The sequence below is a fragment of the Chionomys nivalis genome, chromosome 23 (genome assembly GCF_950005125.1).
Source record: "Chionomys nivalis chromosome 23, mChiNiv1.1, whole genome shotgun sequence".
Taxonomy (NCBI): domain Eukaryota; kingdom Metazoa; phylum Chordata; class Mammalia; order Rodentia; family Cricetidae; genus Chionomys; species Chionomys nivalis.
Window position 1 is genome coordinate 26576213 of NC_080108.1, and position 27065 is coordinate 26603277.

General features: G+C 45.7%; 1 protein-coding gene across 2 annotated transcripts in view; it reads right to left on the reverse strand.

The window, feature by feature from the left end:
* Pcsk6 (proprotein convertase subtilisin/kexin type 6) overlaps positions 1 to 27065 on the reverse strand; it is a 190192-nt gene that overhangs the window by 99580 nt on the left and 63547 nt on the right. For both annotated transcript variants that reach the window (XM_057756100.1, XM_057756099.1), the window contains exons 3-6: positions 22963 to 23067; positions 21566 to 21709; positions 20322 to 20398; positions 17550 to 17638 (exon numbers count right to left, since the gene is read on the reverse strand). In XM_057756100.1, coding sequence (XP_057612083.1) covers positions 17550 to 17638; positions 20322 to 20398; positions 21566 to 21709; positions 22963 to 23067 — 415 coding nt within the window. The remainder of the gene's footprint in view (positions 1 to 17549; positions 17639 to 20321; positions 20399 to 21565; positions 21710 to 22962; positions 23068 to 27065) is intronic.

Consider the following 27065-nt stretch of genomic DNA (forward strand, 5'->3'; position numbering starts at 1 on the left):
ACATAAAGCAAAGAAAAACCAGCCTACAATTTACAATCCCAGAGAACCTAGACAATAAAGAGGACAAACACGGATCTAATTTACATGGGAAGTAGAAAAAGACAAGATCTCCTGAGTAAACTGGGAACATGGGGATCATGGGAGAGGGTAGAAGGCAGGGGGAGGAAGGGAAGGGAGTGGAGAAAAATATATAACTCAATAAAAAGAAAAGAAAAAGAGAAAAGTATGGCTTTCACATGGAAACCAAGCAATCCAGGCTCTACCTGCAGCTTCCTTTACTGAGCCCTGGCGATCTGACCAGTGCCCCGTGGCAGTTAACAGATGACTAGGGACATTCGCCATCCTGTTGAAGTCATCTGAAGTAGCCAGTCCCAGCTACTCTCCTTGCCTTCCCCATGGAAACTGCAATGAATCTTCTGCTTCTCCTTGCTCCTCTGACTCCTAGCCAACCTTGGAGCATCCCCAGGAGACTGGCCTGGTGTGATGTGGCCTGTCCTTTTGGGAGCTTTGGGTCACAAGCTGCCTTTTTAATCAATGGCAGCCATCTGCTCATAAGATAGACTTGCCAAACCTAAGTCATAATGCAAACCACACTCCCTTCTCATAAGTGGGTCCTGTTGATGTCTTAAAGAATAACAGAAGACTAGAAAAGCCACAGCTATTGTCTAAAGCAGTGGTTCGCAACCTTCCTAATGCTGTACCCCTTTAATACAGTCCTTCATGCTGTGGTGACTCCCAGCCATAAAATTATTTTCATTGCTAATTCATAACTGTAAATTTGCTAATGTTATGAACCATAATGTAAATATCTGATAGGCAACTCCCAAAGGAGTTGAGGCCCACAGGTTGAGAAACACTGACCCGGACAGCTGCTGTCTGCACTTTTTCATGGAACAAGGGTTAGGATCACAAGTGAATTTTCTAGAGACCTAGGAATTCACCAAGAACTGGAAGCTTGGGGCACAGGGCAGACAGCAAGCTCCAGAGCTACACAGGACCCCCACATATCTGCAGTACAGGTAAGGACAGCGAGGAACCCCAACAGAGTGTGTGGCTGAGAGAAGGAAAGGCTAGCCTCTGAAGGAGGCAAGGGGGCAGTGGAAATACAGTGTTGAACATCCGTCAGCCTGTGAGCCCTAGAACTGGTCACTAAGCCTGAGGCTCCACGGGAGTCTGTCCTTCTCAGGGTCACCAGGAATGAAGTATCTCCTCAGTCCTTGGGGAATTACCTCAGGAACTCTGACCAGGTCAGCACAGGGTGTCTGCAAGCCAGCTTCCCCTGTCCTACAGAGAGGTGTATGTACTAGAGCTGTCTGGGGAGGGTATGATCACCAGGGTTTGTCTACCTCCTCCTTCCCAGGAGCCTCTTGCTGTGCCTGGGAATTTCAGGCCCAGCAGGCAGGCATTTTAGACAAGAATGTGTATGGTGAGGGACAGAGAAGTGGGAACCCCTCTTCCTGGACAGCACTGGCTCCACATTCCCCAAATCTCCCAAGCCTCCGGTGCATTTTAAATCCTTCTGCTTTGAAGATTAATCTGGAGCTTAAACGGCTCCCTTAAATGTTCACAAGTCTAAACTGCTTAATGGAAGCACAAATGAGACTGAATTCTGTGACTCAAAATGAACATAATTAAACAATCTGTGGCACAGATTAATTTAGTTGTTATGTATTTAACATTTCATGTTTATGAAAGGAAAAAAACCATGATTTAGTTCCTAAATCAAAATATAGAGCAAAAACACCAACAGAAATCTGTTTCTGTTTCCTTCCCGGAAGACAAGTGAACATAGCAGGAACTGGGAGACTGAGCAAGGGATACTGCTTCAAAGTGCCAGTCAAACTCTGGGGTCCTCAGATCCTCTCTTGCTCTGTACCCTTGAGCCACCAGCTCCTGAGCAGTCTGGGGGATCCAGTCTCTCCAGCTAGTAATGAGTCTCAGAAGCAGGGGGATCCCTAAACTGTGTGCCTCATGGTAACTCTCTTTCCTCTGGAAATCGGAGTCTTATTGAGTAAGCGCACACGCAAGGTGGTGGCCAAAGCCTGCCCCGCACTATGGAGCATTTCTGACAGCAATGTCAGCTCAGGCTCAAGCTGCTCCTGTGTCCCCAGAGAGCTTTATACCAGAGGGTGCTGAATGCAGCCTGCGGGTCAGAGGAAGCTGAATGCAGCCTGCGAGTCAGAGGACCTGGTATCATGTTGACTCACATTCCCAGAGCTAGGGTCTGAGTGGGACTTTTGCATTCCGCCCACACCTGCAGGATGGGCCATGGTCGGGGTGGGGTGTGGGATCCGGACTGGGAGGTACACTGCTGCTGGAAGGTGCAGCCAGCTCCCCCAAACCAATGCCAACTGATAACAGGTGCAACAAGAGGGAAGAAGCATTGCAAAACCAAAAACAACACAACAACAAAAACAAACAAAAAAGACGAGACGATCTCTGGATATGCCAGATTATTTTAAAATAAAATGAACAATTTGTAAAAATAGAATTAAAAAAAAAAAAAAACTGGAAAGACAAGTGAGAGAGGAGAAATGTTGAGTGAGCAGGGAAGCCAAGGAGGAGTACAGCTGCCCTTCCTGCTTCCTCCTGTGCTGTTCCATTATCCTTTCTCAGCTTGGGAGGGAGAAGGAGGTCAAGTTACGCTGGAAGGAATGCAATCACCAATGTACTTGCACACAGCATAAGGACTTCCCTTCTGTTTCTAGCCACTGGGCTCAGCGGCAGCTGACCTCAAAGTGTCAGTACTATGCCCTGGCATCAAGGAGCTAGGATAGCAACCCCCAGTCCTCAGGTCATCAGGCCTGCGTTCACCTGTTCCCTCTGCCTCTCAGCAACAGCAGGACACTGCAGGCGACAGATGTTCACCTCCCAGCTCAGTTTAGTTTCCAGTGGTGAGACAAGGCCATGATAACAACAAATCATCGATTCCTTCTGAGGACCAGATGTAGAGACAGAACGCTGAAGGGTTTGGTGCAGCATTCCCAACTAAAAGCAGTCAGCAATGGCTGCTATTTTTATAATGATAATAATAAATAACAACAACAACAACAACAATAACCCCTAAGGAGATTGGAGCAAGCAGAGAGTGAACTGAACACACAGCCTACCCCTCCTCAGGATCCAAATCCCCAGAACTAAAAACACAGAAGAGAAGGAAAAGAACAGCTCTGGAATAGGCATGAGAAGTGTTCAGAGGAACTGAGACAGCACAGAGGAGATGCAGGAGGCAGGAGAAAACACCCTGCTTCAAGTCTGTTTGAAGGAGAACAATTCCAGAAGGGCACAAACCCCTGAGGCCTTGGCTGTTAGGTCAGCAGGGATCCTGTGCAAGCATCCCTGCAGGACAGCTGCATCCATTCCTGCAGGCTTGGGCTCCTAGGTCAGCAGGGATCCTGTGCAAGCATCCTGCAGGACAGTTGCATCCCTGCAGGCCTGGGCTGCTAGGTCAGTAGGGATCCTGTGCAAGCATCCCTGCAGGCTGAGCAGAGAACAGCTCAGAATTGTTCAGAGATGAATCAAGGGAGAGACGGTGGGAAGGCCAGAGGGAGGGGATGAGGGCCCTCCAGCACCAGGTCCCTGTTCTCCCCATCACAGGTAGATCTCTGCCAGGAGACTGATAATCACTCACAGCCAAGAAGATTTGCGAGTACAATTGTGAACGTGCAACCAGACCCAGAAAATATCCGAAGAAAGCCAAACACCAAATTGGAAAGTAACACAGCTAGATGGCATGGCTCATGCCCGTCATCCAAGCATTGCAGAGCCCAAGGAAGAAGGATGCAGAGTCTGGAGCCAGCAGGGGCAACACAGCAGGATTCTGTCTCCAAAGAAACTCCACAAGCCAGATGATTCCCCCAAAGACAGGGATAAGAGAGTACATGCAGGCAGGGGGCCTCCAAAATGAGTATCAGTATGCACAAAACGATACACGATAGTCTGAGCATCTGTTAAAATCAGTTAGAGCTCTCCTGTTTCCAAGAAGATGGGAGAGACATTATTCACTTCCTTCTTCCTGCTTCACCAAGCCCAACCCTGGAGATGGTATATGAAACAAAGGGGAACTTTGACAGGCAGACTGCTCCTGGATCTTGTTCTGTAAGAATGACATGGTAGTGGGATCTTGTGTTGTCTTCTCCTTCAATTTTAATTTGTGTGTATGGGTGTTTTGCCTGCACGCACGTGTTGTGTACTATGTGTATGTGGTACCCCCACAAGTAAGAAGAGGACACCGTATCCCCACGGGATTGGAGTTGTGAGCCACCATGTGGGTGCTGGGTATCAAACCCAGGTCCTCTGAGGAGTAGCCAGCGCTCTTAACCACTGGGCCATCTCTCCAGCTCAGCTCCATCGTATCTTCTTTGTGTGTGTGTGTGCTGTGTTTTGTTGTTTTGCGACACAGTCTTGCTGAGACAGGACAGAAAGATGGAAACTTATGGGCACATGAGGCGAGAGCAAGGAGGGGCGGGGCTTGGAATGTCCTTACAGTAGCTGCGGTCTGGATTCTAATACCCCTCTCATCCAAAAATGCGGCTGAAGTTTTCACCAGCTGAGACTCAAGAATTCCAACACAGTTAACAACATTTGCTGAAGGCTTTCTCCCTTCCCAACTGTAAACCCACAATTTTCTAGGAATCTCACAAGAAACCCACTTAGAGTAAAAGGACATGTCCTAACCCTAGTAGTGGCTTCTGGTTTTATTTTATTAGATTGTAATCCCAACTGAGATGTCTCCAGAGCTGCCCTATAATCCTATTTTTCCAAAAAGAATGGGAAAAAAAATCTTAACAACCCTGCAAGATGTAACATGGGAGCTACCAAAATAATGCATAACTGCTGTCCAGCCACATAAAGGCAACTCTCCCTTGAGAAGTGACAAGCAGGCTTGCACAGGACAGCCCTTCCCTGAGAAGCCCACATCTGCTTCTAGGTTTGCCTATTCTTTCCTTGAGAGCCTTACTTCCTATTTTTAATAAACTCAAACTTTTTTTTCATATTAGTTTGTCCTGAAAATCCTTTCTTCAGCATAGCCACGGATCCAGTTTTGGCAGAGTATAATACTCTGAAAAAGGACTCCTCTGCCTGTTTGGATGACAGTGTGGAGTAGAGTCTCCTACCCTCACCCTGCTGCTGCCACTACCGCTATGCATCTCAGGCTGGTCTTGAACTCTCCACCCTCCTGCCCCAGCTTCTCAAGAGCTAGGATTACAGGCACACACCACCACATTCAGTTAACTGTCTTCTTTTTAAAATTTCATTTAAACTAGAATTAGAGATAAAGATGGCGACCCAGAAATAGCACTAGAAACAGACAAAAAGGGAAAAAAAAGGAACAAAAACTTTATTTCTCTAGATTAAGCACCAGGAAAAGGAAAGTCTAGTAATACAACAGGAAACTTTTACTGGACACTGGTCTACCCTAGCCAAACAGCACAGGTAAACCATAGAACCAGCCTACATAGTTGGGTGGCATGCCTGGTCCTCCTTCCCTTTAAAGAAGTAACAAGCCCCCATGCCACCCTAAGCCAAGTGCTGTCAGAAATTGGCCAGAAGAAAGCAGAGTAATCATTCTGGTCACACACACACACACACACACAAACATACACGGGCCCTTCTCATGAACACACACAGTCATGAAAAGTCCATTCTTGACCTCCAACCAGGCAGCATCCAGGTGCTTTCCTGAAGTTGCTTTAGGAGATCTGGTGGGGATTGGCCACAGTAATGAGATACCCCACACAGTGACATCACTGAAGACACATGGAGATTAGAGTTCCCAGCATGCCCAGGATGAATGGAGAGGAGCATGGATGCTCACACACACCTGCAAAAATGAAGCAGTTGCCCCTTCCCTGCTGGAGCCATCTCAGAGAGAGCAAAAATGGAAGGCTTAAACAAGACTAGAGTCTTCTCACAAAATTTACAACTTTCTAACGAAAGTCACATATCATGGTGTGGTGCATGCCTTAATCCTAGCACCTGGAGGCAGAGGCAGGTGGATGTCTGAGAATTGGAGGCCAGCCTGGTTTATAGAGTGGGCTTCAGGACAGCTTGGATTCTGTTACACAGAGAAATCCTGTCTTGAAAATAAATCCACCCCTCCCCCCCAAAAAAACCCTTCAGAAGACCATATTTCACATGAACCACATGTTAGCAACGACAGTGATGCAGCCGCAGAGAAACGCTACAGTGGAGTCACAGATTGTAACGTAGCAAGAATGTTTCAGCAAGAACTACAAACATGCTTGACCCAAATGAGAGTGCAGTAACAAAGAAATGCAAATTATCAGCAGAGAAACAGAAACCATAAGGAAAAAAAGTCAAGTTGAAGTATTAGACCTGAAGGCACTCGCATCAAAACGACAGCTCAGTAAGGGCCAGGCACAAGGAGGAAGCCTGGAATGTAAGACAGAGCCAGAGGAATCCCAACTAGAACAACAGGAGGAAAGACAATGAACTACAACAAAGATCTAACGTCGATGTCACCAGAGTCCGTAAAAGGGAAGGCTGGAAAGGTACGCAAAGAAGCAAAGGCTAAAGTCTACCCACATTTTTTTAAACGAAACAAATTTAAAGACTCACTGGGTATTGCTTCTCCTCCCGAGTTTTCTGTATCATAGTTGACAGCTGAGGCAAAAATGTGTGATATGGTTCTAATATGTGTATATTAAGACAGTTATAAATACCTTAGAGGGAGGAGAGTAGTGAGGTCTACACCTCACTCAAGCTGTAAAATAACTATCCATAGTCTGATTAATTATATGGAATTTATACATTAAAACATATTATAGATAAATCAAATTGGAATATAAAGAATACTTAAATCACCCTTCAGGGAGGCAAAGAAAATGGACAAATAAACTAGCAGGAAACCAATACAAAATGTCAAGCATGGCTTGATTGGATATTAAGAGCAAATACTGCTGTTGCAGAAACAGCTCATCCGAGCTAGTGGAAACTCCCAGTTGGGAAACCTGCATAGGACTATCCTAAGCCCTCTGAATATGAGTGACAGTTGTGTGGCTTGTGCAGTTTGTGGGGTCACTGACAGTGGAACCAGTATTTATCCCTAGTGCAGAACTGGCTTTTTGAAGACCATTCCCTATAGAGGGATACTTTTCTCAGCCTAGACACAGAGAGGAAGGCCTTTGTACTGCCTCAAAGTTGTTGTCTGAGGTTTCTGTCCTGCCCGGTTCCCACAGCCTTTAAGTCCCAAAGAAATCACACAGAGGTCTACATTAATCATATCCTGATTGGCCCATTAGCTCAGGCTTCTTATTAACTCTCATAACTTACAATAGCCCCTTATTCTTATCTGTGTTAGCCACATGGCTCAGTACCTTTTTCAGCGGCATAGTCACATCTTGTTTCTTCTGTGTCTGGACAGGACTGCAGAGGGAGCTTCCCCCTTCCCAGAATTCTCCTGTTCTCATTGACCTGCCTCTACTTCCTGTCTGGTTGTCCCACCTATACTTCCTGCTTGGCTACTGACCAATCAGTGTTTATTTAAAATATAATTGACAGAATACAATTGTCCCATACCATCAAGTGATGTACAGACTTGGTTGACTCTCCATGGGAGGCCTCACCCTCTCTGAGAAGTAAATGGGGGTGGGGTGGGGGAAAGTTGGGAGGGTGGGAGGAGGGAAGAGAGAGGGAACTGGTATTGGTATGTAAAATAAAAAAGCTTTTTTTAAAAAAAAAAATAACTTAAAAAAATATAAAACCAGATATATTCTGCTTCCAAAATCAGGGTTAAAAATAATAAGAAAAAATGTACAATAAAGGTTGCAATAAAATAATCTAGCAAATCTGTAAATATTATTAGCCAAAATATCAAGACATTAATTTTTATACCAACTGAAGATCCAGTACACTAGGAAGACATCTTTTAGGTAACTTGTAACATAACTGTAAAACACACACGGCTAAAGCATAAGGAAATTGACAAATCTGTAACCATCAAGGAGAACCTGTGCCTTTCTCAGAAACAGATCAGAGAGATAAAAAAAAAAAAAAAAAGACATAATACCAGGCCTGCGTTCCTTGTTGTGGAGTGAACCTCGGAGCTAAGCAGAGAGTGGTTGGTTACCTACGTTACAGTCACGCCACTACAGCATAAGCACGCATGGCTTGACCGGCAAGTGGTGCTGGAATTTATAGGATTCACTTCTGGGTAGGATCCTTGACACCTTTCCTTCCTCGGTACACTGCATAACCCATTTCAGCACTGTGAAATCTAGCTCGTGGGGAAGCAGTTTCCAGCTCAGCTTCTGCTTGATTTGTTTATATCTTATCACTGAGATGCATGGAATTCAGCATTAGACTATGGGAACTCTTGCCTGATACTTATAAACCAGGGAAGTTACAGGCTCTAGGAGGAACTTCCTACTGTTGTCAGTTAAACGAAAACAGTGCCAAGCTGCCTTCTAAAAACCTATAACTATGCCCATAGGCAAATGCTACCTTCAGCCTTAATCAGCGAAGCCTCTTTGCAGTGAAGGGCAGTGAAGGGCAGTGAATGCAGAGACTCATCACTTCCCAGGGTGTCAGGAACAAGTGATGGTTGAGTGCTTGCTTGTGAATAAGACATTCATGCCACCCTCTCTAAAGCCCAAAGACCATTCTGGGAGAGGGGGTGGAACAAATGTAAAAGCCAAAAGATGGGGAAGGCTTGCTAAATGCCATCTTCTTGGCTTCACGCGGGTACCACAACCACAAACTCATAGTGGATCCTGTTACCACCACTGGGCCTGGTCAACAATCTGTCATGGATATGGAAGGAGCTCATGGGATGCTATCCCTTGCTGCAGAGCTACTGGCTACTGACACATTCTGGAGAAGGGGAGTCATTGTTTTCAGTGGACAGTTCCAAACTCACGATCACATAAATGTCCCTGGTTATTTTCAATGGGTCACAGAACAAAACCAAAAGACATGAATGAGGGAAAGGTATTTATAGGGAGAAGTGTGAGGGAGATGGGGGTGAGATTAATCAGAATGCATTATATATAACAGATATTTTATATTACATAATATAATTACATAACATGCAAATATGTATATGTAAAAATATATATCTAATAAAACATTTCTAGAGGCCTTCTTAATTAATTAAATTTCTTTGACAGCTTCACACACACCATATATTAATACATTAATACATATATTAGTATATATATATTATATATAGTGTGAAGCTGTCAAAGAAAATTAATTAAGAAAGTCTCTAGAAATGTTTCATTAGATTGATCAAACTCTCTGGTGACAAATGCAGATGTCTATAGGCACCCAGAAAGCAAGATCAAGGGACAAAGTGTCCAGTTTTATTTACAAGCCCATGACATGGTGGGGGAACTTCCCTTTGCGTTAGGAATGGCTACCAAGCTGCTGCCAGTAGCTGTTGCCTTGAGATGCGAGGGTCTGCGAAGCCAAAGCTTCTGGTTTCGCAAGAGTAAACCCAACTGTTGCATATTCTAATTTACATAAACTCTTTTGGCTTGTGAATGCAAGTTCAAAACAAAATACCGTGAGGCACAGATCAAACCCATGTTTCCTTGGAGCTGGTGGGCAGCCACACCTGCTAGTGTGAGAGGCTTTGGCCCCCACAGCAACGGCTAAACATCAGCAACAGAGAACCAAAATGATTGATCCAGTTAGAAAGCTTTATAAGTCTCTTCTAAATAACTTCAGGATTAAAGAGAAAAACCAAAACTGATATTTAAAAGTTTGTCGAAACGGAGTGGCAAGCTAGCTCAGTGGAAGCACCTGCTGCCAAGCCCAAAGACCTGAGTTCAACCCCAGGAATTCACAACAGAAAGATAACTCACTCACGTGTCATCGCCCGGCCTCCACACGTGTGCCCACTCCATGCCCCCACACATCACACATGCACACAGAGTAACAACAAATAAGAATAATAAATCAAAAGTATTCAGAAATAAATAGCAGTAACAGCGCAGTATAATGAAACCAGTGATGGGGGTCAGGGAAAACATGTAGATGACGTTCATTCATTCATTAGGACACAGAAAAGCCTAAACTTAAAAAACACTAACAAATATTCCTCAAGGAGCTAGGGACAAATAATACTAAAGATAAGATAAAGGAATTAACACACAAGAAAAAGCAGAAATTCATGAAACATTAAAAAAATTATAAAAATACAATTAAAAATTCAATTAAAAACCTAGTTGTCTGATAAAATCCTCTTTATAGGAAAGAACAATCTTTCACTGATCAGGGGTAAAACAGATATCATAAATAAATTTGGGAACAACAACTATGAATATAGAAAATACCTTTAAATTATGAGAATATGTTACGTTCTTGTCAGACTTGAACCTCTGGAGAAATGAGTGACTTTTATAGAAAGATCTAATTACCAAATTTTCCTCAAGGGAACTAAAAAGACCACGCACACAGTGACTGTAACCATGGAGAATGACTGTCAGATCTACCACTGTCCCCAAACCAACACAGTGACTGTAACCATGGAGAATGACTGTCAGATCTACCGCTGTCCCCAAACCAACACACACAGTGACTGTAACCATGCAGAATGACTGTCAGATCTACCGCTGTCCCCAAACCAACACACACAGTGACTGTAACCATGCAGAATGACTGTCAGATCTACCGCTGTCCCAAGCCAGGCCATGCCCCTGATAAGGCAACCGCTTCAGAGCAGGGGAAAAAGTTCCCTAACTCACCCCACGAGATCACCCTAAGTGACACCCTAGCTGAAAGAACAATATTTGTGATCCAACAGAATTTATTTCAAGAAGGAAAGATACATATACTAATGCACTTTATTACAGTACACAGACTCAACAGTACATGTGAGAAAGAATATAATCATCTCCGTAGATGCCTTTTAAAGGAACATCTAATGAAATTTAATATCGACTCTTAATCAAAACTTTCAGAAATCCAGGAATAAAATACAGCTGCCTCAATTTGACAAAGGCCAGCAAGAAGAAACTTACAGAAGACAGACACAAATGGTTTAATGCTATTTCTGTATACATCGAACATGACCACAGAACCCATAAACCATGACCACTCAGCAATTATTATCAGGAGTCTGTATATACTGACATAAGGCGAGAAAAAGAAACGAGTCACCGTTGTTAGAGACAGTCCGCCACTATGGCCACAGGTGCCTGCTCTTTACACACAGAAAAGCCTTAAAGCCTCATAGCACCAAGAGCATTTAAACAGGGCAGGCAGAAACAACACTGCCCTTCCTATATCCATGTCAGCGATGATTAATATAAATATATATTAAATATCAAACTCAACAGAAATCTAATTAAATTTGAAAGCTCTATATGGAGAAAGTGATAATTCTTTTAAAGTTAAACTTTTTTTTAAAAAGCCTAAAAATACAGAAACATACCATGATGCTGCCTAGGTTGGAAGACTTGTTATTGTAAGGATGTCAGTTCTCCCCCAAATTATTCTATATGCTCCATGCAATACCAATCAAAACCCTAACAGGAAGAAGACTCTCAAGTTCACTTGAAAGAGAAAGTATGTGAGAACAGCAGGGACATTTTTTTTTTTTTTTTGGAAAGGACTGTAAGAGAAAATTCACCCTGTTAACTACCAGAAAAACTCAAAACTCTCCAAATAATAACCATGCCATTGACAGAACTTAGAGACGGAGGAAGGAACCATCAGGGCCAGTCTGTGTACACGGGGGATGCAGGAAGGGACAGACTGTGTGCATGCCTCGACTGAAGAGCAACCTGCGAGGGCGAGGGAATGATGTCAGTTGTTCCTCATATTTGCTATTCTTAGAAAAAAAACACACAGGAAAACACATATGGAGGTAAAAATAAAAGATAACTCCATTAAAGTTCTGGATAAATTATTGTCCTAAAAACTACATTTTCAGAGGAACCACAGGAGAACCAATTTTATTTTTGTGGGCTTTTCTTAAGCTAGATCCCCAACTCCAGAGTCATAAAAGAAAGATAAACAAATTTGACATTATAAAAATTTCATCAGGTTTTTATTGGAATGTTACACATAGAAAGAGAACATAAGTCATCCATGTGTAGCTCAAGAACTTAATAAAAAATTTAAATCTTTGAAAGCAAAATACATTAGAGGCTATTGGTTAAACACACTAGGGTTTCCCAACTCTAAAAATGATATGTCTCTATTGGTCCCCGAGAAATTAATCTCTCCTGAACATAGATGGCATGCCTAATGACAATATAACCTGGGTGCTGGTGGCTGGGGAAATTTGTTTCTTAAGATATAATTTGGATGGATCCACTGTTTTCTTTAGTTATATTTATGGATGAAATTTACAAGAAACATACAATTTTACAAAGAAAGTTAGTAAAATCTACTCCATTTGAATAAATAGGCTGTTTTTGCCTAAGAGCCCATCGTGGTGACTTTAGTCCAAGTCTAAAAATACTTTGCCACTTTTGTCCTCCAAGGTGCAACCAGCTTCCTGCCACTCTGGGGTGTAGTGACGCACATCTCAGGAAGAGAATGGCTGACGTGTGTGATTCCTGGGACGTGGTCATAAAACAATCAACGGCAGTGAGGGGAGCTAGCTCCCAGGCTACCGGGACAGGTGCGTATGTGGAGCAGCCAGCACCCCGGCCCACAGCTGCCAAGGAGTAAAGAAAGCTCTCTCACCAACAGCCACCTACAGTCCGTCTTGAGAATGGATCCCCGTACAGCATTCAGATCACAGACATCCCAGCAATTTGCTACACCTTGAAGAGCGACCATGGAGCCCGAACCATTTAGCGTAGACGTGATCTGCTATACGACAGGTGCTTACTGTGCAAGGAATTATGCTTTTAAGATGATTGCTATGGGGCAAAGGCTAACAAATGTGTACTCTACTAGATCAAAATAAAGAGCATATGAGCTCTGAGTGTTAGTTTCTGTAAGGGTATAGGAGACTGTAGCAGACCCCCCCTTCACAGGTAATCATCCCAGACTCTGGGAAACACAAGTGCATGTCTAAGGGCATCAGAAAGCAACCAGAAGAGGGCAGAAATAGATAGGGATCCAGCAGTTGAACAGAGGGAACTATCTTGGGTGTCCACGTTTAGATGGATTTCCTCGGCAGGGGCTCTCCCTTGTTCATCCAAGGGCAGAAGTCAATAGTGACAGGACACGGATTTTGAGAAACTGAGAGCTGGGACCTCAGAAAGGACACAGCTGTGGGGAAAGACAATCCTTCGGCAGATCCCTGGAATATATGTGTCTAGGCAATGTTCTTTTAAAAAGAAACAAAACTTGAGGAGGGAGACAATGCGCACAAGCCTGGGCAAGCCGTGCAGATGTTCCAAGTACTATGCACCCCGGGACTGCAGGTTTCTGAAATACCACAAAGTCATGGTACAAGAGCAAAACCTACGTTCCTGGTAAAGAAGTCTGTGAAACGATGAATAAGTCTCTCAAAATTCAAACTTAAATCACTACTATAACGAATTTTACAGTTTTCAGAAAAAACCCAGCAGGCTCTAAATTCTACAACATAGATTATTTTTATTGTATAATAAATTTTTATTACATAATGATACAATAAAAGTAACTAAACATGCAAATAAAAGAATATGTGAACCATTGTAAAGAGGAGAACTAATCATTAGGAACATAAAAGTGACTGGGATACTAGACCTAATACAAAAGACTCAGTAGTAATCCCTACTGCTGTACCAGAGAGTGTCAGATAAAAAAAAAATACTTAGCGTGAAGATGTGGGGAGTCTTGGGGGAGGTTTAGAGATGGTTAGAAACAATAAAGCAAACTGAAAACATAAGACAGAAATTACAATAACTAAAACTTTGTAATTAGGTGGAATTAAGAATAGACTGGTTACAATAAAAGGAAGGCACACCCAGAGACAGCATCATGCCAACCATCTAATTAGAAACAAACAGAGAAACAAAGATTTTTCCAAACAGAGCCTCAGTGACTTATGAGGTGTGTGGGGTAGCCTGGCAACTGTAACTTAAAAACACTTAAACACTAACTTTTTTCTTTAAGTTACAACAGATATATATACATACATACACATGCATACACATACACACACACACACACACACAGAGAAACAGAGAGAGAGACAGAGAGAGACAGAGAGAGCACGTGAATTTACTGAGAAACACTGCAAACTCCAGGCTGGAATAATAAAAAGAAAATTACACAAAAGATCATGAATAGTGGCAGGGAACTAAGAATTGGGAAAAGTATCCTCAGGCCTCCACAGGAACAGATCACACCATAGCAGAGGCAGCAGTAGGGATGGTGCCTGCCTCACCAAGAAACACTGGTGGCAGAAGAGCGGAGAACGATATCTTTAGATCACTGTAAGCATCACACTAGAATCCCGTTCCTACGACTTCTTTCCAACATGAAGACAAAGACCACTTTCAGGGCCAGGAGTTCGAATCCTGGGACATATAAGATGGAAGCAAAGAATTGACTCCCCCAGGTTTTTCTCTGACCTCTGTATCCATATACCCACAAACTAAATTTATTAAGTAGCTTTTTAAAAAGACACTTTCAAATACATTCAAGGAGAATTTCTCACCAGAATACTTGAAAATTTAAAAAAACAATAGTTCTCTAGAGTACAGTGACTTAATCCTTTACTCTCAATACTTGGGAGGCTGAGCTAGGATAATTGCCATGAGTTTGAAGCCAGCCCGGGCTACATACAGAGCTTTAGGCCAATTTAGGCTACTGACTGAGAACCTATTTCAAAGAATAAATTCTCAGGTTGAAAATTTAAGAAACACTACATCTAGGGGCTGGAGAGATGGCTCAGAGGTTAAGAGCACTGACTGCTCTTCCAGAGGTCCTGAGTTCAATTCCCAGCAACCACATGGTGCCCACAACCATCTGTAATGAGATTTGGTGCCCTCTACTGACCTGCAGGCAGAATGCTGTATATATAATAAGTAAATAAATCTTTTTTTTTTTTTTTTTAAGAAAGAAACACTACATATATAGGCAAGTATATCTTTCTATTAGCTGACTTGAATATTTAAAGCAAGAAACAGCGGACGCTGAGTCGGGTTACACACATCAGCCTCATGGGGGCTGATTGCTGTGAGGTCAACCAGGGCTACACAGAGACTTACAGGTGAGCCAGGGCTACATAGCAAGACTATGTGTCGAACTAAGAGCTGAAAAGTAATATCAACAGGCACATATCAAACACATAAACTGCTCACCCACAAAACGTGACAGCGTGAACTGAAAGAATCTGTTTTCGATTATTTCATTATATCACACATGATTTGTATGTGACTTATTCCATATGGACTGAGACAAGCTAGGATATACACTTTACTCTCCTGAGCAACAACTGAAACCACACGGCAAAAACTGAAAAGGTTTAGCCCTACGGTGGGACCCAGAGCCACTGCCGTGTGCTTTAAAACTCAGAGAGGTTGGCTACCTTGTGTCTGGGGTACTTCAAAAATTGCCTTGCCTAGGGGTGGGTGACAGGGTGGGATAGGCAGAAGAGGTGGCCATCTGTGTGGAAGCCGAATTGTGCATGAGGGCTTTGGGGATACTGGCTACCATGTATCCCTGGTTACGGACAGCTCTCTCTCACACACATTTGTCTTCCTATACTCTGCTCCTCGTCCCTCCCTAGGTAGCCTGGCCCCACCTAGCTCCATGTTGCTGATTTCGCTGCCTCTTTGGAACTCCCTCTGTTTGCAGCCAAGCCTCCAGGTCGAGATCCAGCCGTGCCTCTTGTTTCTGCCTTTCTACCCTCCGCCTGCCTGTCTCACTTCAGGACTTGATCCTGTACTGACTTCTAGGCAGTACTATTCTTCCCGAAGGCATGCTGAGATCCTGGAGGCTCCTAGTTATGTCTGGCATCATCTTCTCCCCTTCAGTGGCTGCCCAGAGTTATACATGTGGTACGTGTTTGAAGACGTTCAATAAATTAATTTTTAAGACATTCTTGTTCCCAGCCCTACACAGGAGGTATTCTCTGTCCAGACTGCAGACTCTGAGAAGCTCAGAGACACAGTTTTACATGGAGGATAGGGTAGGACCATCCAAGGATAGCACACCGCCCTACACAGGAGGTATTCTCTGTCCAGACTGCAGACTCTGGGAAGCTCAGAGACACAGTTTTGCATGGAGGATAGGGTAGGACCATCCGAGGACAGCACAACGCCCTCGCACCCTTGCGCAGCTCCCCTGGGCGGGGCTTTATTAGCTTCCAGTGAGTTGTTCTTAGACTTTCCCCTCCTGCATGGCCCCAGAGAGTCCTCGAGGCCAGTGTTAACAAACTACCTAGTCCAGACAAACTCCGTGGGACTCTGCAGATCTGGGGTGAAGCAAGGAATATGCATCTCTAGGAAATATCAGAGTCATTGATGCTGCCCTTCTAGGGAGCTGGAGCACGGCTTGAACAACCCGAACAATGGTTCTATCTGCTCACTCAAAGTGAGATGAATTGTTTTGATTATGTGAGGATTGCAATGGGGGGGGTTGCGGGGGACGACTCAGCAGCTCCCTAGAGATTAGCTCTGAGGCAAAGCCTGCAAATGTGGTATCTGATTTTATTGCCATATCAAACCTGGGAGGCAATCACTGCCTGTCATACATGGGCTCACAGAGAATATACAAGTTGTGACTACACAGGCAGTGGAGTGTGTGAGTGGCCTTAGGCCTGAGACCTGATGCCGAATGCCAAATCCCAACCACTTCAAGAAGTCAAAGGAGAGGCAGGTGAGTTCCTAATTTAGTAAACACTTGGAACTCACTTCCTCAAAACTCGAGAAATTCTTTAAGGACTGGGTGATGCAGGAAACCCCTGACCCATCCTCCTCACCTCATGTTCTTTGTAGGTGATGCTGATGAAGCTGCAACCCCCACCACTAAGGAGGCCAGCAGAGACGTGGGGTAAGCTCAAGACTGTCTGGCACTGTTTCTTCTGCCCCACCTGCTCAGTGTTGTACAGAAAACCCGGCAACTGAGTTATCACACTGCCAGCCTCCGGTGGGGCACAGGAAGACATAGCACCCTTTGCTCCAGAGCCTCATGCTAGCAAGGGCGGCTTGACTCATCAATGTGAGAAACTGCATGAGAAAGCCAGATACAGCTGGGGTCAAGCCCTGGACACACAAACTCCACCAGAAAAAGGATGGAGGCAGGGGGATGACTGGTAGGGAGCACTCCATCAAATATGGAAGCAGGAAGTGGTTGCACAGCAACAGGAGATTGGGCCAAGAGAGCAGCAAGCATGTCTGGGAAGAGACAGGGAGCCACAGAAGCCTGTCAGAAGAGTCCATGGGATGGCAGAGCCAAGTCAGTGGTCAGGGTGGCCAGGGCAAGAGGATTCCCTTCCAATGCGACCCTCGATGGCAGGAAAATGGCAAGCAATTCCTAGTTTGAGGCCTACCTACTAGGCTGGCTGCCAGGGTTGTAACAATGCTGGCATTGCTGCTTTGTGCCAAGCCTATGCTCAGGCCATAGGACGTGAGGCTACTGAACGCCACAGTCCTTGGTCCCTTTGCTCCCACCTCGTTTTGCCTTACCTCCTATCTTTGCGTTATATGCTATGCCCACGATGCAGTAGGAGTTGTTGGCTGAAGCAGCGACTTCTCCTGCACAGCGGGTGCCATGTCTGAAGCAAAGAAAAAAAAAAAAAAGAAACAATAAAAGTAAGGTCCTGGACCAGCAATTATTAAAGAACCCTGTAAGATGCTCATTATTTCTGCAGCCAAGGTCAGCTATCCCCATGCCTGAGATGTCAGCCAAGCCCCACCCCCTTTTTTGGCAGCCCTTCTGGCATATGTATTCAAGCAGGCTTTGCCCAGCCCTCTTTGCCCATCTGGAGGTGGGAAACAATGGTTCCCAGGTTGTCCCTTCTAAGATGCCTCCGATAGATTTCCGGTAAGACCTGGTGCCAGTGTCCATGGCCTGGGCATCTCCTCACTTCCTATAGCTCACTCACTGCCAGGGCTGTTCACAGTCCTGCCTCAGTTCTGTCTCCTGTGACTAAAGACATGCCACTTGACACTTGCATGTGCGGCAGTATCCATGCTCGCTTGACCGGTACAACGAAAGGAAGAAAAGACCGCGCTTTTGTTTGTTCCCTGTGTCCTGACAAGCACCCTGCTTCCCTACACAGGCCCCTGCCATTTCCACAGGGGTGTAACAGGAGCTGAGAAAGGACAGCTTTGTCAAATACTCAGTAGAGGCTAGGAACAATGTGGAAGTCAGTGAGAAACAAATTGCTTTCCCCAGGAATGACCCCCATCTTCTGACGTTCCACACTGGGTCACTTCCTCTCGCGGAGGCCAAAACATGGGCCAGTTTACACGGTACAGCTGTGAGGAGAGGCCACGGGGGAATTGGAATCATTGATCAGATTTGTAGCAAAATTTAAAAATGGCCCCGGGTCTGCTTGCTAGCCCTTTGGAAGGGCGTCATCTGTCATTCTCTGGAACTGTCACAGCCCCAAGGCCAGGCCTGCTCTCAGGTCACAGGCTGGGATTTGATTCTGCCCTTCAAGGGTCACTGCGTGGAATATGGATCATGCTTCCCCGCCCTTTGATGTGTGACCAGGAAGCAGGTCCTTTGCCCGAGGCCTCCCCACTGCTGAGCAGAAGGGCACCTTGGGACGTGAGTCAGAAAGCAGGCAGTTCAGGAGCTCTGGGAGGTCAGCATCTGGCATGTGGCACCCAGCACCCAAGTGGCCCTGCACAGCATCTCGTGGAACCCATGGCATAATAGCATACTGCTGGATTCTGGATGTTGAATACCCCATCCCCAGTCTCATGTGTTAAAGGCTTAGTCCCAAGGTGACATGTTGTGGGATATTTGTATACTCTGTGAAGATACATTGCTGTGATTGATGTAATAAAAGGATGAGTGGCCAATAGCTAGGTAGGCGGTATAGGCGGGACTTCTGGGTAGAGAGAGAAAGACTGGGAAGAAGAATCTGGCGCCAGGAGACTCCAGGAGACATGTAACAAGTCGGACAGACAGAAATGGAGAGGAGGTAAAAAAAAAAAGCCACAGCAGAACATAGATTAATAGAAGCGGGTTAATTTACGTTATAAGAGCTAGTGGGACAAGCCCAAGCTAAAGCTCAACTTTCATAATAAATATTAAGTCTCTATGATATTATTTGTGAGCTGGCGACCCAAAGAATAATCTGACTACAGTGACATTACTGCAGGAGGCTGTGTCTTTAGCAGGTAGAGCCTAGGTCATGCCCTGAGAGATACTGTGAGACCCAGACGCCTTCTCCTTTTCTTTTGAGTTTCTGGGTGACCTCACGCACTGTTCTGACCTCCTGTAGGTCTGCTGTTATGTTTCCACCATGATGCAGGCAATAGACCATGGATGGGGCAAAGTTGTGTGCCAAAACAAATCTCTCCATGTCTGTTTTTTTTGCCTTTTTCCACTCTCCCCACTTTCTCTCCCCTCCTTTCAGAGCTACATCTTGCTATATTGTCCAGGCTAGCCTCTAACTCCTAGTTCGGCAGCACCTCCTGCCTTCCCCTTGAGTAGCTAGGACCAGAGCACAGGGCATTGCATGTAGCTTTGACTATTCTAAGTCAACTGAATCCAGCATTTCCTTACGTTGATAGAAAGTTGGCTAAAATGAGCACGTTGGGAAGATACACAGGCCAGTGCTTTGTCAACATGGGGAAGGGAGAAAGGGCTTTCGTTACTTTCCTGAATATTTTTTTTCTGGAAGAATGATAAATTAAGCAAATCAGGCATGCTGACAGAGAAAAGACAAGTAGGCACCAATATAGGAAATCCCAGGAGCAACCCCAGGACCGCCATTTAGCTTGCATAGGTCATGCGACTTCTTCAGGTCACCTGAGTGGCAACTAACACAGTGTAAACAATGCCCACAGGTCACTTTGCTTACCCATCTCAGTAATCCTTGAGCTAGAGACACCACCTGCATGGAGCAGCCTCCAGGACACAAGGACTGTCTCAGTAAGGCTTCTCAAATGTGCACAAACATCACACAAGCAGTGGGAGGAGAGCAGGGATTTGAACTCTATATTTGTTCAGCGTCGTTCATATCCCACAAAGCTAGAAACAGGGATAGCGTCTGACACCATCTCTGTCTGGCCAGCAGAGGTAACTCCTAAAAGAGGAGGCTAACTCCAAAGAAGCCACCTGTGCCCAAGGAACTATGGTAAAAGCGACTTCTGAGACCTAGACACGCCCTGAACAGCACCCAGGCAGGAGAAGAATGAAGAGTCAGCACTTCTGCAGGCCTCCTCTTTGCATGCAAGGAAAGGAAGATAAGCCAGGAAGGAGGCCACAAAGGGACATACTTATTCTCATTGCTGGCGTCATATCGTGGAGACGGGTCATAATCATTTCCGTTGACATCATAGCTTGCGTAGGAATCCTAGGAGTTAAATCACGGTTAGCAAAGATTAGAGACACAATGTACGACAGCCCCAATTTAAACTTTCCCTACACCACGCTTAGAAAATGAGGAAAATCATAACCGGGGTTACTGTGACGGTCACCACCATCCTACACAGCTTTCACTGTGGTGAAATATATGGTACATAAAATCTTATCTCAACTACTTTCAAATGTATGGTTCAGTGCTGCTAAATTCACACACTTTTTTTTATGCAGTTATCACGACCATTTATTACTAGGACTTTTTCACTGTGCAAAATGAAAAGCATGTACTATGAATCAGGAACTGCCCACTCTCTCCCTCCCCAGGCCCTGCAACCACAACACCCTTTGTCTCTCATGACTCCAGATGCTTACAGAAACCACTCAGCCTTGGTTTTCTGAGGTAGCTCATTCCTCTCCGCATAAAGTCTTCAGGTCCCAGAACTTCCTTGATTTCATATTGTAACATGCATACTTTCCTTTACATATTTGTCATAATGGTATTCACACAAATTTCATCCTTCTTGGAAGACACATCACCAAGTTTTCCAGTGTTAATGCAGTCTTCAAAACTCATCTCTAAGGGCTACATAGTTACCTCAAAAGTGGATTCTGTGGGGTTTACTTCACCACTCTTGACCCCAGGTATCTTAGAGGTTTAGCGCATTTCCCATATTGACTGCATGCCAGGTTCTCCCCTTTACACTTACGAACTCATCCAGTCCTTACAATAACCCCGTAAGAAGCAGTCCTCTTCATTGCCCTATTTTACAGACGGTAACACCGAGGAACAGAGAACTCAGGCAGCTTGCCTGGGATCAAGCAAGTGACAGAGCCAGGAGAGGAACTTGGACTCCCTGGGTCCAGACCCTGTGTTTTAACCCTGCAGTGACCGACAAGCTAATGTACATGTGATAACCACCTCTGCACACACGTTTCTATTCTCTAGGATACATTCTGGAAGTGTGTGACTCAAACGCATGGGCGTATCCCTCTGCAAAGCCTTCCCTGGTGTGAGGGAGAATGCATCCCTGAACCTTCCCATGATGATTTTCATCGTTCCCTGATTTAATGTGTTTGGGGAAAAGGAAAGACAATTTGTCTGTATCTTATAACTGGTGTGGTTGAATACCATGTGTGTCAAGTCTGAGGTTGAACTTACATAGTTGGGGGCCAGGTCTGGGTGATTCCTTTCTATGCCATCATCAAGGATGGTGACCACCACGTTCTTTCCCGTGTAGCCTCGCTTCCATGCCGCCTGGACGTTCATCTCTGACCGACAGCGACTGTTCTTATCAGCACAATGCTGCAAACACAGAAGACATGAAGCCCAGGGTAACACCTCTGATGCTGAGTGGCCACAGAACGTCAACCCAGACACTCCTGATGCCCACAGGGCACAGCATGGAAACCTAGACACCCTTGATGCCCACAGGGCACAGCATGGAAACCCAGACACCCCTGATGCCCACAGGGCACAGCATGGAAACCCAGACACTCCTGATGCCCACAGGGCACAGCATGGAAACCTAGACACCCTTGATACCCACAGGGCACAGCATGGAAACCCAGACACTCCTGATGCCCACAGGGCACAGCATGGAAACCTAGACACCCTTGATGCCCACAGGGCACAGCATGGAAACCCAGACACCCCTGATGCCCACAGGGCACAGCACGGAAACCCAGACACTCCTGATGCCCACAGGGCACAGCACAGAAACCCAGACACTCCTGATGCCCACAGGGCACAGCATGGAAACCCAGACACTCCTGATGCCCACAGGGCACAGCATGGAAACCTAGACACCCTTGATGCCCACAGGGCACAGCATGGAAACCCAGACACCCCTGATGCCCACAGGGCAGAGCATGGAAACCCAGACACTCCTGATGCTCACAGGGCAGAGCATGGAAACCTAGACACTCCTGATGCCCACAGAGCACAGCACAGCAACCCGAACACCCCTGATGCCTACAGGGCACAGCATGGAAACCCAGATAGGGGCGACTATATTAGGAAGCAATGAAAAGCAGAGGGCTCCAGCTTAGCAAAGACTTTTCTTACATGGGGAGACTCCCTAGCTTCTCTGCATCTGACAGTGTGCTACCATTTCCCTATGTCACTCCTGCTGGGGACACTGCCCAGGGACAGCTCCTCTCTCCTTAGACCATGGTACAGCCAGCATCAAAGCCCTTCGCTCTGTACAGAGGACTCACAGGCTCATTTGTGCTTTCATGAAGAGCCGTGGTTCTCAACCTGTGGGTTGCGACCTCCACAGGGGTCACATGTCAGATATCCTGCGAGTCATCTGTTTACATCAGGATTCATTACAGTAGCACCATTACAGTTATGAAGTAGTAACAGCATAATTTTATGGGGGGGGGGTCACTGCAACACGAGGAACTGTGTTGAGACCACTGACGCAGAGGGTTCACACTCAAGATGAAGGAGGTCTGTCGGGAGCTGTCCTGGGAACGTAAGGGAAAAGACAACCCGCTTCAGAAGCGTAGCATGCTAACATCCTAGAGAAGACAGAGGTCCCATCACCTACTCACCATGTACCACATGTTGGACCAAATGGGATCGTTGAAATAGAGAGAGTCGCTTCGCGCCTGCCTCTTGACCCTGCGCTTCACTTCTTGTTGTTGGAGCCATTTTACCTACCGGAAAGCAAAGCAGATATTATTTACTTCAAAGGTGTGATGTTTGCACAGGTAAAATACTTGCTATGCAAGCCTGACAATCTGAGTGTAAGCCCAGGAACCGATATTAAAAACCAAACACGATGCAATGGCTCATATGTCTAATTCAGCACCCCGACAGCGAGACGGAGAAGTGGAGACAGGAGAATTGCCCAGAAGTTCCAAGGTCAGCTACCCTGGAGTCTACAGTGTAGCAGCAACAACAGAGGCCCTATCTCAGAAGTGACGTGGAAGAGAACCAGTTTCGGAAAGCCTTCCACTAACCTCCATATGCACACTCTGGTGTGCACGTGTATGTGTCTGTGTTCACACATACACACACAAACACTTAAAAAAGGGTGGCAAGGTTGCTTAGTGGATAAAACACTAAGTACACAAACCTGAGAAACTCATAATAATGTGGAGGGTGAAAAACAACTCCATACTTAGCCTGTAGTCTCCACACACGTGCTGTGTGTGACATTTGTGTGTGTGTGTGTGTGTGTGTGTGTGTGTGTGTAAGCTAACCACAGGTAGATCTATCTGATAGATAGGTACATCTATGATAGACAGATAGCTGATAAATAGACAGAGCATTTATTTTTTTTAAAAGTGACCTCCCCGGGTGGTATGGCACATGCCCTTAATCCTGGCACTCGGGAGGCAGAGGCAGGTGGATTTCTGTGAATGTAAAGCCAGTCTGGTGAATGAGTTCCAGGACAGCCAGGACTGTTACACAGAAAAATCCTTTCTCAAAAAACAAACAAACAAAAAAGTGGTCTCCCAACTTCAGTCTCTTCTAGACACTGTGGGTTTCCTTTGGTAAGATCTAGGTCACGGTAGGTGATCTGGATGGCATGCACCAAGAGGAGACGCTTTTGACCCCCATTTGAAAGCTTGCTGGCTTTTTATTATGAACGGGGTTGCCGGTGGTGCTGGTGCCATAACGGACAGACTTTGACCTTCTTCCACCAGAAACAATAGACTGTGAAGGTGCCAAAAAAACTGATTGACAACTGCTCCAAAAAAGGAAACACGAATGGAAGAGAATGAAGAAACTGTTCCGTCAGCTGGTACCAGAGGACACGAGGAAGTAAATGACATAATTAATGCACCAGAAATCTGGGCAGCGACTAGAAACACGGCACCAAAACATGCACAGAGACGATCCAGAAAGGAAAACAGCAGAGGACTGACGTCAGCAATTCCTAGCTAGTGACATCACTGCCAATTCATAATTGAGATTTTAGAAATTTCTTTCACATGGTCTTACTTGCCTTCATGATCGAGCAAGAGTTTTGAAGGAAAAATAAATTCTAGGACTCAGAATGACTGGGATAAACTCAGCCCCACACCTCGCGGTCCCTCCCAAGCCTCAGTTTGTCTGTCTAAAGAATGGGCCTATCATCATGCATTCTGATGGCCGCTGCGTTACACAGGGCATACAAAACACACCAGTGCCCAGCGTGCAGCGTTACGCTTATCATGTGACACATTCTTTTCCAACTGCAGGAGCCTAGTCAAGACCCCAAGGTAGTGGAAGTGTTTTCTTTGGCCTTGCTGAGCCGGGCAGTCCCTCAGCAATGCTGGCAGCTGGGGTTCAGGTGGGTGCCAAGACTGGAAAGATGAGATTGCAATCGTGCATCCAGTCCCTGATCTCAAGGAGGCTGGACCCCATTCTGGGGCTCCCACCCTGCAGACGGTGGAGTGATGTCACTCTACATAAGACAGGCTGCCTATAGGAGTTGGCACAGGCAAGAGGAAAGAACTAAGGACAAGGGAACTCCAGGTTACTTGAAGGTTTCTGGGCCAAGGCTGGGACTCTGGGCTTGTCCTAGACATTAGAATGGCTATCACAGATTAAACAAGGAGTGAGGCATTCTGGGGTCAAAGGTAAGATTTCCCCTCTCTTCTGTAAGCCTCAGCTTCTCCATTTCCTGAAGAAGGGAACACTGCACCCTGACTGGGAGCCTGACCGGTGGACAATGGATGTCAAAACTCCCTGGTATGCAGGCCAAACCTGTAGGAGGAAGCATGGGCTGACCCACCATGATATGATCTATCTATGAATCATCTGTATACTAGGTTTATTAGCAACCCTGCAAGAAAGCTGGGAATGGGTGCACACACCATCAATCCTAGTATTTGGGAGGCAAGAGGTTTGATGCATAGGCCAGCCAGAGCTACGTAGCAAGACACTGTCTCAAAAACAACAACAGAGAAATCCTGCAAAGGGCTCAAAATCAGTTTGGGGTTAGACAGTTTAAAAGCTCTGGCCCCAGGTCCGGGGCAATTCTTAAGTGCCACAGACAGAGACTTGTACAGGAAATGATGCAATGAGAGGTTTTGCTCATCACAGCCACTCGCGGCATTTTACAGCGTCCCCCCTTCCGCTGCTACTGGAACAGAAAGCACTACCTGGTATGAGAAATGTAAGGCACTGTTTCCACAGCTGCTAAACACCTCGTTATAAAACACAGTGGATGCCTCCGGTTCTAGCCTCTCTGAGATGATGTCATCCCTCTGGCCATGCTGAGAGCTCCTGACTTACCGTCCCCTTAAACACTAAACACCCAGAGCCCCAGCGCCACCAGGCCTCATTTCCACTTGAGAAGGCAATTGTGCTTTATGAGCCTGGGTGTTGGTGTGGGGAAACAAGTTTCCAAAATGGAGTTGCCAGCTGAATGTGTTGCGCATCTCAGCTCCTGGTCATGGCTGGGCTCTGGGGAAGGGCCCCTTGCTGACACGGTTCTGCAGGGGGTTGTGACAACACTGGATGTTCCCAAGGGTATGCTCTCTCTCCTCCTTATAAATCTCTCCCAGTGACAGGCGACAGTGACCACGACAGTCTCAGAGCAATGAAACCAAACAGCATGGATTACGTACCCAGTGTGGGCTGTCTAGGGTCAACGCTGTGAACAGGGACCCGGTCAGCACAAGCACAATGGCTACCCTGGCTAGCTGTCACCTTATCTTTTTCTCAGGATCTGGCCACTGCCTCACTCCTCACCCATCTCTGGGAAAGGGCAACAGGACTCCCAAGCTCACTTCTGGACTGTCATAAAGAATAAGCTAATTTTCCATCCTGACTTCTCTGCATAGTGGTTGGTCATCCTGGGATCACACAGTCACCTGCTCACTCAACAGAGATGTGCATGAGAATTCCATGGGCCCAGCGCTAAGTTCTGGGGAGACGAGGGTAAACATACTTGGTTCTTGACCAAGGCCAACACGCCAGTCCTCCACCCCAGCCCGATGTGAGGCTCTGTGGCCCTCAGATTAGAGCCACCCAGCTACTCTAAGAAGGCCAGAAATATGCATGTGTCCCAAAACCAAGTGACTAAAGCTCCATCTCCCCCATCAGACAAAAACCAGCCATGCACGAAGAAGGGTCCTTTGCCTAGGCGTGTCCAAGACTCATTATGTCCACAACTAATATACGTGATTTACAGCAAAAGACCGCATTACTAAGGTCTCTAACATATCCCTCTTGGGACTGATGCTTCTGTAGAAATTGAAAGCAAATGTTGAAGAGCTGAGGGCTGATAACGTGTCTTCTGGACTATTTTACCCTGAGTATGTAGTTATCTATATTAGAAAAAGCAACATGAGAATCTCTTTGGGTTAAGTATTGCCCATTACCGTGGTTTGAATGAGTATGAATGTCCCCCATAGGCTCAGATTTTTTTTTTCTTTTGGTGGTCAGGGGAGAGAGGCTTCTGCACTTCTATTTAGATCTGTTTGCATCCTTCCTATAGAAAAGATGTGCACTTTCAGCGTCCTGATCCAGTCCCCATGCCTGCCGCATCTGGGGCTCCCAACCCTCTGACGCTTACAGCCTTCTGTAAGCTATGTTAGTTTGGGTGTTCTCATCTCAGCAAGGGAAAAGGAACCAGTCCAGACCTTGGAACCAGCGAGCAGGCTGTTGCTGTCAAGAACATGGTCATGCTGCTGTTTTGAAGAAATAGGGAAGACTT